The sequence below is a fragment of the Coregonus lavaretus genome (assembly GCF_964263955.1).
Source record: "Coregonus lavaretus genome assembly, chromosome: 12".
NCBI lineage: Eukaryota > Metazoa > Chordata > Actinopteri > Salmoniformes > Salmonidae > Coregonus > Coregonus lavaretus.
In genome coordinates, this window is record NC_139999.1 from 44876220 (window position 1) to 44889701 (window position 13482).

At 44.0% G+C, this 13482-nt stretch overlaps 1 protein-coding gene across 3 annotated transcripts in view; it reads left to right on the forward strand.

The window, feature by feature from the left end:
• LOC311138412 (peroxisome proliferator-activated receptor delta-like) overlaps positions 1-13482 on the forward strand; it is a 45709-nt gene that overhangs the window by 29532 nt on the left and 2695 nt on the right. For 2 of the 3 annotated variants that reach the window (XM_084173083.1, XM_084173084.1), the window contains exons 3-5: positions 11390-11541; positions 11751-11889; positions 12017-12237. In XM_084173083.1, coding sequence (XP_084029209.1) covers positions 11390-11541; positions 11751-11889; positions 12017-12237 — 512 coding nt within the window. The remainder of the gene's footprint in view (positions 1-11389; positions 11542-11750; positions 11890-12016; positions 12238-13482) is intronic. The other variant, XM_084173085.1, reaches the window with a different exon arrangement.

The following is a 13482-nucleotide window of genomic DNA, read 5'->3' on the forward strand; positions in this document are numbered from 1 at the left end:
GAGGGTCATGTCAGGATGAGCCTGCAGGAAGGGTACCAGATGAGGGAGGAGGATGTCTTCCCTGTAACGCACAGCGTTGAGATTGCCTGCAATGACAACAAGCTCAGTCCGATGATGCCGCTCCAGAGTACAGGCCTCGGTGTAACGCTTATTCCTTCGACGATAAACACGAATCCGACCATCACCCCTGGTGAGACAAAACCGCAACTCGTCAGTGAAGAGCACTTTTTGCCAGTCCTGTCTGGTCCAGCGACGGTGGGTTTGTGCCCATAGGCGACGTTGTTGCCGGTGATGTCTGGTGAGGCCCTGCCTTACAACAGGCCTACAAGCCCTCAGTCCAACCTCTCTCAGCCTATTGTGGACAATCTGAGCACTGATGGAGGGATTGTGCGTTCCTGGTGTAACTTGGGCAGTTGTTGCCATCCTGTACCTGTCCCACAGGTGTGATGTACGGATGTACCGATCCTGTGCAGGTGTTGTTACACGTGGTCTGCCACTGCGAGGACGATCAGCTGTCTCCCTGTAGCGCTGTCTTAGGCGTCTCACAGTACGGACATTGCAATTTATTGCCCTGGCCACATCTGCAGTCCTCATGCCTCCTTGCAGCATGCCTTAGGCATGTTCATGCAGATGAGCAGGGACCCTGGGCATCTTTCTTTTGGTGTTTTTCAGAGTCAGTAGAAAGGCCTCTTTAGTGTCCTAAGTTTTCATAACTGTGACCTTAATTGCCGTCTGTAAGCTGTTAGTGTCTTAACGACCGTTCCACAGGTGCATGTTCATTTAATTGTGTATGGTTCATTGAACAAGCAAGGGAAACAATGAAGATCTGTGAAGTTATTTTGATTTTTACAAATTATCTTTGAAAGACAGGGTCCTGATAAAGGGACGTTTCTTTTTTTGCTGAGTTTATTTGTTTACTTCCCTGTTAGTGAGCATTTCTCCTTTGCCAAGATAATCCATCCACCTAACAGATGTGGCATATCAAGAAGCTGATTAAACGGCATGATCATTACACAGGTGCACCTTGTGCTGGGGACAATGAAGACCACTAAAACGTGCAGTTATGTCACACAACACAATGCCACAGATGTCTGAATTTTTGCAGGAGCGTTCAATTGGCATGCTACTGCAGGAATGTCCACCAGAGCGTGCCCCATTGTGGCAGTGGGGTTATGGTATGGGCAGGCATAAGCTACGGACAACGAATACAATTGCATTTTATCGATAATGCACGGCCCTATGTCGCAAGGATCTGTACAATTCCTGGAATCTGAAAATGACCCAGTTCTTCTATGGTCTGCATACTCCAGACATGTCACCCATTGAGCATGTTTGGGATGCTCTGGATTTATGTGTATGTCAGGGTGTTCCAGTTCCCGCCAATTTCCAGCAACTTTACACAGCCATTGAAGAGGAGTGGGGACAACATTCCACAGGCCACAATCAACAGCTTGATCAACTCTATGCGAAGGTGATGTGTTGCGCTGCGTGAGGCAAATGGTGATCACACCAGATACTGACTGGTTTTCTGATCCATGCTCCTACTTACTTTTAAGGTATCGGTGACCGACAGATTCATGTCTGTATTCCCAGTCATGTGAAATCCATAGATTAGGGCCTAATTAATTTAAATGGACTGATTTCCTTTTATGAACTAACTCTGTAAAATCTTTGAAATTGTTGTATGTTGCGTTTATATTTTTGTTCAGTGTAGAACTGTGTTCTGACGCGTATCGGGATATTATTTTTGACGTTATATCGTATAGTTTTGACTATTGCAATATTGTTTTTGTTTTAGTTTGCTGTACCTGCACCAAAACTCCAGTATTTTTCATTCATAGCCTCCTTATAATTTTTTTAAAGGTGGGAAACAAGCTATGAATTAAAAATGAAGTTTTGGTGCAGGTACAGCAAACTAGACCAAAACTAAATGATATATCGTCAAATCTGTTTTCAGCACTTTTATTTACAGTGAGGGAAAAGTATTTGATCCTCTGCTGATTTTGTACGTTTGCCCACTGACAAAGACATGATCAGTCTATAATTTTAATGGTAGGTTTATTTGAACAGTGAGAGACAGAATAACAACAACAAAATCCAGAAAAATGCATGTCAAAAATGTTATAAATTGATTTGTATTTTAATGAGGGAAATAAGTATTTGACCCCTCTGCAAAACATGACTTAGTACTTGGTGGCAAAACCCTTGTTGGCAATCAGAGGTCAGATGTTTCTTGTAGTTTGCCACCAGGTGTGCACACATCTCAGGAGGGATTTTTGTCCCACTCCTCTTTGCAGATCTTCTCCAAGTCATTAAGGTTTCGAGGCTGACGTTTGGCAACTCGAACCTTCAGCTCCCTCCACAGATTTTCTATGGGCTTAAGGCAGGGGTGTCAAACATCCAGCCCGCGGGCCAGATCAGGCCCGCAAACGGGTTTAATCCGGCCCGCGAGATGATTTTGTAAAGTATAAAAATGAGCTGCAATTTTTCAATAAAATTAACTGCTGTTCCAATTGCGTCCACTGGATGGCGCAATAGCAATTGTGTTAAGCAAGCAAACTGTTTATACCGGGGCAGAGCAAGTAGGTCAAGCAAGTGCAGCCAGTCCGGATGAGCTACTTTGTTTTGCCCGCGATATTTATTACGGCTTCTACTTTTAACATTATGTGCTTAGGCACCCTCATTGCCCCAATATGTCTCTGTCAAAAAAGAGAAAAGTGGATGCAGAGTGTTCCAAGAAAAATTGTCATCCTCCTATTTATTCACGGAATTGAATGGGAAAGCTGTATGTTTGGTGTGTTCACAGCATGTTGCAGTGCTGAAAGAATATAACCTTCGTCGCCACTATGTGAGTCTTCATGCCGACAAATATGACAACTTTCAAGGACAGCGGAGAAGAGAGAAGGTGAATGAACTGTTGGCGGGTCTGAAGAAACAGCAGTCTGTGTTTACTCACAGCAGAGACAGCAGTGACGCTGCAGTGAAAGCTAGCTACCTCATTGCTAATGAAATCGCAGTGGCTTCAAAACCATTTAGTGAGGGTGAATTTGTAAAAACATGCATGATGAAGGCAGCGGAGATTGTGTGCCCTGAAAAGCGCCAGGCTTTTGCAAATATCAGCCTGACAAGAAACACAGTTGCGGACAGGATTTCCGATCTTTCAGTGGATTTGGACAGCCAGTTGAAGCAAAAAGTAAAGTAATTTATTGCATTTTAGGTTGCAATTGATGAAAGCACGGACGTTACAGATGTTGCACAACTGGCCATTTTCATCCGCGGAGTTGATGACACATTGACCGTCACCGAGGAGTTCGTGGAGTTGGTGCCGATGACTGACAGATACAACGACAGCAGCTGATATTTTCACCGCACTCGTCGGCGCGCTGGACAGGGTCGGAGTGGACTGGTCCCGCTCTGTCAGCCTGGCTACAGATGGTGCGCCCTTAATGATCGGGAAAAAGCAGGCGTTGTGACAAAGTTCAGAGAGAAAGTGCAATCTGCAAATGGAGGACATGATTTTTGGACTATTCACTGTATTTTGCACCAGGAGGCTTTGTGTTGCAAGTCATTAAAGATGGATAACGTCATGAAGGTGGTCATCCAAACTGTTAATTTCATCCGATCCGGAAGCCTGAATCACCGTCAGTTTGACAGCCTTCTCAGAGAGAAAGACCACATCTATGGCCTGCCATACCACACTGAGGTAAGATGGTTAAGCCGAGGTGCTGTGCTGAGGCGTTTCTTTGATTTACGAGAAGAAATTGAACAGTTCATGGAAGAAAAGGGCAAACCAGTGTTAGAATTTAATTCCGCAGAATGGATGCAGGACCTAGGACCTTGTATTTATGGTGGATGTTACAGAGCACCTGAATAACTTGAACAAACAGCTACAAGGGCGCAACAAAGTTGTCACGCAGTATTATGACAGCATACGTTCTTTCAAGTTGAAGCTGTCATTGTGGGAGACGCAACTCGCCGGTGGTGATGCAGCTCACTTCCCCTGTCTGAAAAATGTGTGCGCGACCCAACATGTGGCAGACATGAAGCGGTTCAAAGATAAAATAACGGGACTGTTACGGAAGTTTGAGCAACGCTTTCATATTTATGGTGAACTGGAGAAAGACTTCAAAGATTTTTGCTCGCCATTCACCGTGAATCCCTCTGATCTGCCCGTCAGCATCCAACTTGAAATAATAGACTTGCAGTGTGACTCGGATCTGAAGGGCAAATTTTCCGCAGCTGGCTTGGACACATTTTATCAGAATCTCTTGCCAGGTTACCCCAACTTGACAGCCCTCACTGCAAAACTGTTGTGCATGTTTGGAACCACATATCTTTGTGAGCAAGTTTTCTCTGTAATGAGCATAAATAAAACAAAGCTGCGCTCAAGGCTCACGCACAAGCACTTGAATCACATCCTGAAGTTGGCTGCCACTCAGGATGTGATGCCTGATATTGATGCGCTGGTGAAAGCTAAAAGATGCCAGGTATCAGGAGTCAAAAACTATGCAACCCCACTTAAAGTGCTGCATGAGACACCCTGATATAGTTCTGTGATCTGTGATATACTTCTGTGAATCACTGAGGCATTGTGTGTTCTTTGTCCTCAGAATTTTCAAATAACTTGAGGGGTTTTATGATTAATAGTGATGTTGTGCTTTTGGACACACTGTCCTCAGGCTCCAGCTTTATGTTTTTATGTTGATGTGCTTTTGTTTTTAATAGATTTTTATTTTATTTGTATATTTAACCTATTCTTGACTCTGTGGTTCTTGCACTTGTTTGGGGAACAGGATTTCATTATTTTTATCTAAATTTCTGCCTGAGAAATGACACCCTGATATAGTTCTGTGATCTGTGAAACAGTTCTGTGAATCACTGAGGCATTGTGTGTTTGTGTTCTTTTTCTTTAGAATTTTCAAATAAACTTGGTGTTTTATGATTAATAGTGATGTTGTGCTTGTACTATTTTGGACACACTGTCCTCAGGCTCCAGCTTTATGTTTTATGTTGATCGTATTAAAACAAAGAAAACAATCTGAAGTTGTTGTTTTTAAGTTATATATATACCATGATTTTACCGGTCCGGCCCACTTGGGAATAGATTTTCCTCCATGTGGCCCCTGAGCTAAATTGAGTTTGACACCCCTGGCTTAAGGTCTGGAGAATGGCTAGGCCACTCCAGGAAATAAGTATTTGACCCCTCTGCAAAACATGACTTAGTACTTGGTGGCAAAACCCTTGTTGGCAATCACAGAGGTCAGACGTTTCTTGTAGTTGGCCACCTGGTTTAAACACATCTCAGGAGGGATTTTGTCCCACTCCTCTTTGCAGATCTTCTCCAAGTCATTAAGGTTTCGAGGCTAACGTTTGGCAACTCGAACCTTCAGCTCCCTCCACGGATTTTCTATGGGATTAAGGTCTGGAGACTGGCTAGGCCACTCCAGGACCTTAATGTGCTTCTTCTTGAGCCACTCCTTTGTTGTCTTGGCCGTGTGTTTTGGGTCATTGTCATGCTGGAATACCCATCCACGACCCATTTTCAATGCCCTGGCTGAGGGAAGGAGGTTCTCACCCAAGATTTGACGGTACATGGCCCCGTCCATCGTCCCTTTGATGCGGTGAAGTTGTCCTGTCCCCTTAGCAGAAAAACACCCCCAAAGCATAATGTTTCAACCTCCATGTTTGACGGTGGGGATGGTGTTCTTGGGGTCATAGGCAGCATTCCTCCTCCTCCAAACACGGCGAGTTGAGTTGATGCCAAAGAGCTCGATTTTGGTCTCATCTGACCACAACACTTTCATCCAGTTCTCCTCTGAATCATTCAGATGTTCATTGGCAAACTTCAGACGGGCCTGTATATGTGCTTTTTTGAGCAGGGGGACCTTGCGGGCGCTGAAGGATTTCAGTCCTTCACTGCGTAGTGTGTTACCAATTGTTTTCTTGGTGACTATGGTCCCAGCTGCCTTGAGATCATTGACCAGATCCTCCCGTGTAGTTCTGGGCTGATTCCTCACCGTTCTCATGATCATTGCAACTCCAGGAGGTGAGATCTTGCATGGAGCCCCAGGCCGAGGGAGATTGACAGTTATTTTGTGTTTCTTCCATTTGCGAATAATCGCACCAACTGTTGTCACCTTCTCACCAAGCTGCTTGGCCATGGTCTTGTAGCCCATTCCAGCCTTGTGTAGGTCTACAATCTTGCCCCTGACATCCTTGGAGAGCTCTTTGGTCTTGGCCATGGTGGAGAGTTTGGAATCTGATTGATTGCTTCTGTGGACAGGTGTCTTTTATACAGGTAACAAGCTGAGATTAGGAGCACTCCCTTTAAGAGTGTGCTCCTAATCTCAGCTCGTTACCTGTATAAAAGACACCTGGGAGCCAGAAATCTTTCTGATTGAGAGGGGGTCAAATACTTATTTCCCTCATTAAAATGCAAATCAATTCATAACATTTTTGACATGCGTTTTTCTGGATTTTTTTGTTGTTATTCTGTCTCTCACTGTTCAAATAAACCTACCATTAAAATTATAGACTGATCATTTCTTTGTCAGTGGGCAAACAAACAAAATCAGCAGGGGATCAAATACTTTTTCCCCCTCACTGTACATGACTGATGGCACTCTCTTGTCCCTCTGCAGCATACATGAGAAATATGTTTTAATTGCCACACCCACCACCTAAGCCCCTTTTTGATCCAGAAAAAACCCTGGATAATATCGTATCATGAGGTCTCTGGCAATTCCCAGCCCTAGAACTCAGTGTCCGGACCTAGAACTCAGTGTTCGGATCTAGAGCCCAGGGGTCGAGTTCTGTGTTTTGATCTCACATACTCACACACAGACTTTCACACTCACCACATACGCTGCTGTCTATTATCTATCCTGTTGCCTACTCACTTTACGCCTACCTACACTAAGTGTACAAAACATTAAGAACACCTTCCTAGTATTGAGTTGCACCCCCTCCTTTTGCCCTCAAAACAGGCTCAATTTGTCGAGGCATGGACTCTACAAGATGTCGAAAGCGTTCCACAGGGATTCTGGCCCATGTTGACTCCAATGCTTCCCACAGATGTCAAGTTGGCTGGATGTCCTTTGGGTGGTGGGCCATTCTTGATACACACGGGAAACTGTTGAGCGTGAAAAACACCGTAGCGTTGCAGTTCTTGACACACAAACCAGTGCACCTGGCAACTACTACCATACCCCATACAAAGGCACTTAAATATTTTGTCTTGCCCATTCACCCTCTGAATGGCACACATACACAATCCATGTCTCAATATTCTCAAGGCTTAAACTCCTTCTTTAACCTGTCTCCTCCCCTTCATCTAGACTGATTTAAAGTGGATTTAACAAGTGACATCAATAAGGGATCATAGCTTTCACCTGGATTCACCTGGTCAGTCTATGTCATGGAAACAGCAGGTGTTCTTAATGTTTTGTACACTCAGTCTGTATGTACATAGCTACCTCAGTTACCTGAATGCCTGCACATCAACTCGGTACTGGTACTCCCTGTATATAGCTATGTTATTTTTACTCGTTATTGTTATTCGTTATTCACTGTGTTAATATATATCTTTCACTCAGCATTGTTGGAAAAGGACCTGTGAGTAAGCATTTCACTAAGTTTACACCTGTTTTCGAAGCATGTGAAAAATAAAATATGATTTTGATCTAGAATTTGGTGTGCTGATGATTTAGAACTGTGTGCTGATCTAGAACTCAATGCAGCAATCTAGAACTGTTTTCACTGTACAGTCGGCCTTTACCTCCATTTTGTCTGTATTTATACTCCCCAAGAGAAAAGTGGTGCTCAGTAGCCTGTCATTGTTTTCCAGTAAAAAACGTAGGGGCAGATTCCGACTTAGGAATTTACGCCTTTCCTACGCACTTCTCAGTATTTGGTATTCAGACTCTCAGATTCTCATTCTTAAGTTCTAGGTTAGAATACGCATAAAGAGAAAAGTGCATAAAAATGCAAATACGTTCCTTTTACGTACGCTTAACTCGGGTCGGAATCGGGGACATTATGCATACTCAGATTTGTGTGAAATTTGCTGTTGAAGTAAGGCACATGGAGGACAACACCTACAGTGTGACCAGTCAGCCACGGGCTGATGTGACAATGCCTGTAAAGAGAGGGCTTTATATGACTATTACATTACAACAGTGAATTCTCCATTGAGATCATTGTGGTGAGAAGAAGAGTCACTTTGCTAAGTCATGATAATGAAATCCTGAAATCCTCACAGGAGGTCCGAAGACTGTGCAACAATTTCTTCTCACATAACACACTCACATAACACATGGAGCTACTCAGAAAAGACTCCCCAATGTTAAATCTGGTTTCCCTTGACACTGATTTGAGTTGGGCCTACATGTTTCATACCCAGCTGTGATGGCTCGAACAGGGTAAATAAAACTAATAAAATCAAACTTTATTTTAAAAAACTATCTCAATGTACTTTACCATACTCCTCTTCACAACCTTGACACAGCCTAGCTTATAAACCAAAGTTTGGCAAGTAGCCTTAACTTAATTTGCAGGCCTAGATCTCATCAACAAACTGCTTTAGAATGGCAAGCCTTGTGTCCTTGTGAGAGGGCCGTTGACTTCTACAGATACAGATACCCTTTGATACGGAGCGCTGCCTGGCTGTTTGTGTTTGTTTAACGGCAGATAGATCGTTATCTCTAGTCCACTTCCACACATACGCACACACACATGCGCAGTTACATACGCATGCACACTTACCCACAAACACCCTCAGTACATGGAGCAGTTCAGTGTGTCCCATTAAAGGGCTCTGATGGTGTTCACATTGAGCTGCTCTCAATCAGAGCAATCAGACCAACCACAGTTAGACCAGCCAGCTACTGTAACCACTGTGTCCTCCACCAGTGGCCCCTGAGACATCCTCCATGGTTGCTGCAACAGAACTAGGTGGAGGTCTGGAAGTAATGGAAGGAGAAACCTTGTTTGGGAAACCCTGGTCTAGAGGGCTATGTATACATTCTTTCCTGTTTTCTCCAGTATAGGATAAGTTTCTATTTCCTACAATCCGGTCAGATTTGACCTCCTCTCCCAGCTCTGCCTACCTACATTTTCCACTCTGGTCAGTAAAGCTATGCTTGTGTTTGCCTTGGCAGGTGGGAGATGGCGAATTCGCAAAGGAACCAGTGTGGATAGGCTGTGGTCTAGTACAAAGGTCAGGCCAGTTGAGGTCTTTCGGTTAAGGGTTTTTTCCGTAAACATTGAGAATGAGTCCGACTACACCACGCTCTATTAGGCTTTTTAGTTTCTTACTGATCAACGTATTACACACGGTACCTGGGCTTCAGGTAAACCGTATCGCTGCAGACAAGCAACATCTAGTGTTCCTCTCGAAACGGCGACAGGCTCTGTCACACAACGGCGACAGGCTCTGTCACACAACGGCGACAGGCTCTGTCACACCACGGCGACAGGCTCTGTCACACCACGGCGACAGGCTCTGTCACACCACGGCGACAGGCTCTGTCACACCACGGCGACAGGCTCTGTCACACCACGGCGACAGGCTCTGTCACACCACGGCGACAGGCTCTGACACACCACGGCAACAGGCTCTGTCACACCACGGCAACAGACTCTTGTCACGCAACTTTGCCACTGACACTAATAACACTCTTCTCAGGTGGTGGGCTACAGGCAACCACCATGCTTAAAGCGGCAATCAGCAGTAGAAACAATAACAAAGTGTACTCCCTGTTTCGGTGAAAAGCTGAAGGATGGGACTGGTAGAATGTTACCTCTCTCAAATTCATAGACTGAGCTATGGATGCAAAGACTGACCATCCACGATATCAAAATTATAGTTTATCCATGTTTTGAGGCTATATAGAGTTTGTTTACATTTGCTTTGTTTACAAACATTGGAGTAAAACAAGCTTATATTTTGGTTTCTGATGGGATATGACAGTTAAACTAAGCTCATGAGGCATTTATAATATTCTTCGGGAATCAGTGGGTATATATAATTGGTCAAGAAATGGATGTAGCAACTGCTGATGGCCCCTTTAAGTGATGACAGTGGGGGGGGAAACACTGGAGATAGAAAACAACACCAGAGCTACTCACCGGGTGTGTCCTGCATGTGACCTTTGTAAAAAAAAAATGCAAAGGAGGCATATTAAGGTGGCAATCAAGGGCTTCACGTTTAATGGCGGTAAGCAGAATCTAGGTTATACAAATAGAAAAGCAAGTGGACTGAATTCCCTGTCATCAAAACCTAGTGTTGGAGTGACTGACACGCATGCACACTATGGCTCTTTCTCAATTCTTTGCATCCTCTGTCCTCACCTCCTTCTAAGCCTTCTTGGAGAAGACCCAAGGTCCCTCCCTTCTCACCCTCTTCTCCAATGGGGTTTTGGGAAGGAGGCAAGGAGAGATGAATTGAGAGTGGTCATGGAGGCATGGAGCACCACCTCGGCTGGTCTCGGTCAGTCTGCTCTTGCGGTGTTACTTCTCCTCGTGATAAATTCTTCAGGGGCCTAGGCCTCTCCCACACACAGAGAAACTCTCTCTCTCGCTGTGTGGCTCTATGTTGCCTGCCCCGGCTGTGTTGGGTTTCCCATGCTTTCATCCTGGCCTAGCCTAGCAGCGCAGCTCTCAGGTTTTTATCCTAGAATTAGAACAGATAGAATAGAACACCCATAACATGGTTCTAACATGGTTACATTGAAGTGGATTGTCCCTCCTACCTACTCTAGTTCTATGGAGTGGATAGAACAGCACTCTGTTCCAAATTCTTAAAACAGAATATCCCTCCTAGGCTCCATTGGGAGAACCCTTTGGCAGGCAGCAGCAGAGATCAAACCCCAGGGAGGGAACTGGCTGGAACTCACCAGCACTGGGCAGATTCCTGACACGCTTGCACGTATAGAAACATGCACATAAGCACACACGTGCACGCACAGCTCACATTGCACATATACATAATATCTTTGAGGTATTGTTGGTAAATTGACATATAGCCCAGTCATACCCAGAGCCATAGAAAAACCGAACTGACTGTCCAGACTGGTGGCACCAACAATAACTTTTTAATTTGTAGTCTTCACTCCAGTCTCATCCTTATCTTACGTTCAGCTCTGTATGGTCATTCCAGTATTACAGAGAAATGCATCCAATGCTTTCATATTACACATGTTTATGTGGATTGTGAAATATATGAGTTATTGGACCTTTCAGTAGTCCAAAATATAATACTAGTACATTTATATGAGGAGGAAATGTTCCTTGTCTGGTCATGTGATCAGGACAAACTCCGGTCCCTAGTTAAACTCAGAAAATATCCTATAATAACAGAACCTCCCCCTGTCTGTCTTTCCATCTCCAGATCTGTCCCAGACGTCGTCTCCATCGCTGTCGGACCAGCTCTTCCTGGGTCGAGAGGAAGGGACTGGGGCCGGGATCAACGTGGAATGTCGGATCTGTGGAGACAAAGCCTCGGGGTTCCACTACGGAGTACACGCCTGTGAAGGCTGCAAGGTGAGGAAGCAGAGGGAAGGGATGGGGACATCCCAGGAGACTCCCAGATGTGTTACACAATGTTTTGGAGCAGTTCATTGCATAATTCATGAACTTTTCACATTTCCAATCAAATCTGCTGCTCTTTATATCTATTAATTTACATCTAATAATTGATATCTAATAAACACTTTTTTTTCTTCCACCCCTCTGCTTACTCTTTCTCTCAGGGGTTTTTCCGGCGGACCATCCGTATGAAGCTGGAGTATGAGCGCTGTGAGCGCAGCTGTAAGATCCAGAAGAAGAGCAGGAACAAGTGCCAGTACTGTCGCTTCCAGAAGTGCCTGCTGCTAGGCATGTCCCACGATGGTGAGACACACTGATCACCTTTCCATTCCCACATTTTTACTTTAGAGAAAGTCAGGGATGTACCCTATCTGTGAGTATCCCCAATTTATGGATGTACACTGATAGGGGTTTTCCTGGTTGTTCCCAGCGATCCGGTACGGCCGCATGCCGGAGGCGGAGAAGAGAAAGCTGGTGGCGGGCCTCCTGGCGGGAGATACGACTCCGACCACCAACCCCAACGGCTCGGACCTCAAATCCCTGGCCAAGCAGGTCAACAACGCCTACCTAAAGAACCTCAACATGACCAAGAAGAAGGCTCGCAGCATCCTCACCGGCAAGAACAGCGCCAGCCCGGTAGCGTATCCATATGTAAATTAAATATATTTAATACTATAACACTAGCTCAATACTGTATCCATATGTAAAAATGATACATATAATGCATTAACAACAGGTTAGCTCAATACCGTATACATATTTCAATATGATGCATACAGTGCCTTCCTAAAGTATCCATACCCCTTGACTTATTCTACATTTTGTTGTTACAGCCTGAATTCAAAATTGATTAAATAAATACCAATTCTCACCCATCTACACACCATACCCCATAATGACAAAGTGAAAACCTGTTTTTAGAAATGTTAGCAAATTTTTTGAAAATGAAATTCAGAAATATCTCATTTACGTAAGTATTCACACCCCTGAGTCAATACATGTTAGAATCAACTTGGCAGCGATTACAGCTGTGAGTCTTGCTGGGTAAGTCTCTAAGAACTTTACACACCTGGATTATGTTTTTGCTTATTATTATTTTCTAAATAATGTCAAATTGGTTGTTGATCATTGCTAGACAACCATTTTCAAGTCTTGCCATAGATTTTCAAGCAGATTTAACTCCAAACTGTAACTTAGCCACTCAGAAACATTCAATGTCTTCTTGGTAAGCAACTCCAGTGTATCTCTGTACCCTACACATACAATTATCTGTAAGGTCCCTCAAGACATTTCAGCTTTTCATTTTTTATGAATTTTGTTACAATTTCTAAAAACATAATTCTACTTTGACATGATGGAGTATTGTGTTTAGGCCAGTGACACAACATCTCAATTTAATCCATTTTACAATTCTGGTTGTAACACAACAAAATGTGGAAAAGTTGAAGGATGTGAATACTTTCTGAAGGCACTGTAATTGTTACCCAGGAATGATTTGATATTAATATAAAAACGGCTGCATTGGGCCTTTAAGTAATTTCCATGCACTTCAGTTGTGTCCCTGGCCTTTTTCATTCTGTAATTTCAATCCACACTAATCGAAGTGACAAGAATGTAGCCTTTATACTCTAGAAGGGCACTAGAGCGCCAAGGAGAATAGGCTGCACTGAAACTTCACCTCTGCTCTCACTGCCTAGCTCTCCAGTAGCAACCTAGCAGCTGTGTATAAATGTGTTGTAAAAGCCCTGGTTGTCTTAATGCCTTATCACTGTTGTGTCTGAGATCGGGAGGACAGGGCAATGGGCCAAATGTCGGTGTCACTCCAACAGCCTACGCTTTTCATAAGAGTTGATTTACAGGCTGACTGTATGCTTACATTTACATTTACATTTTAGT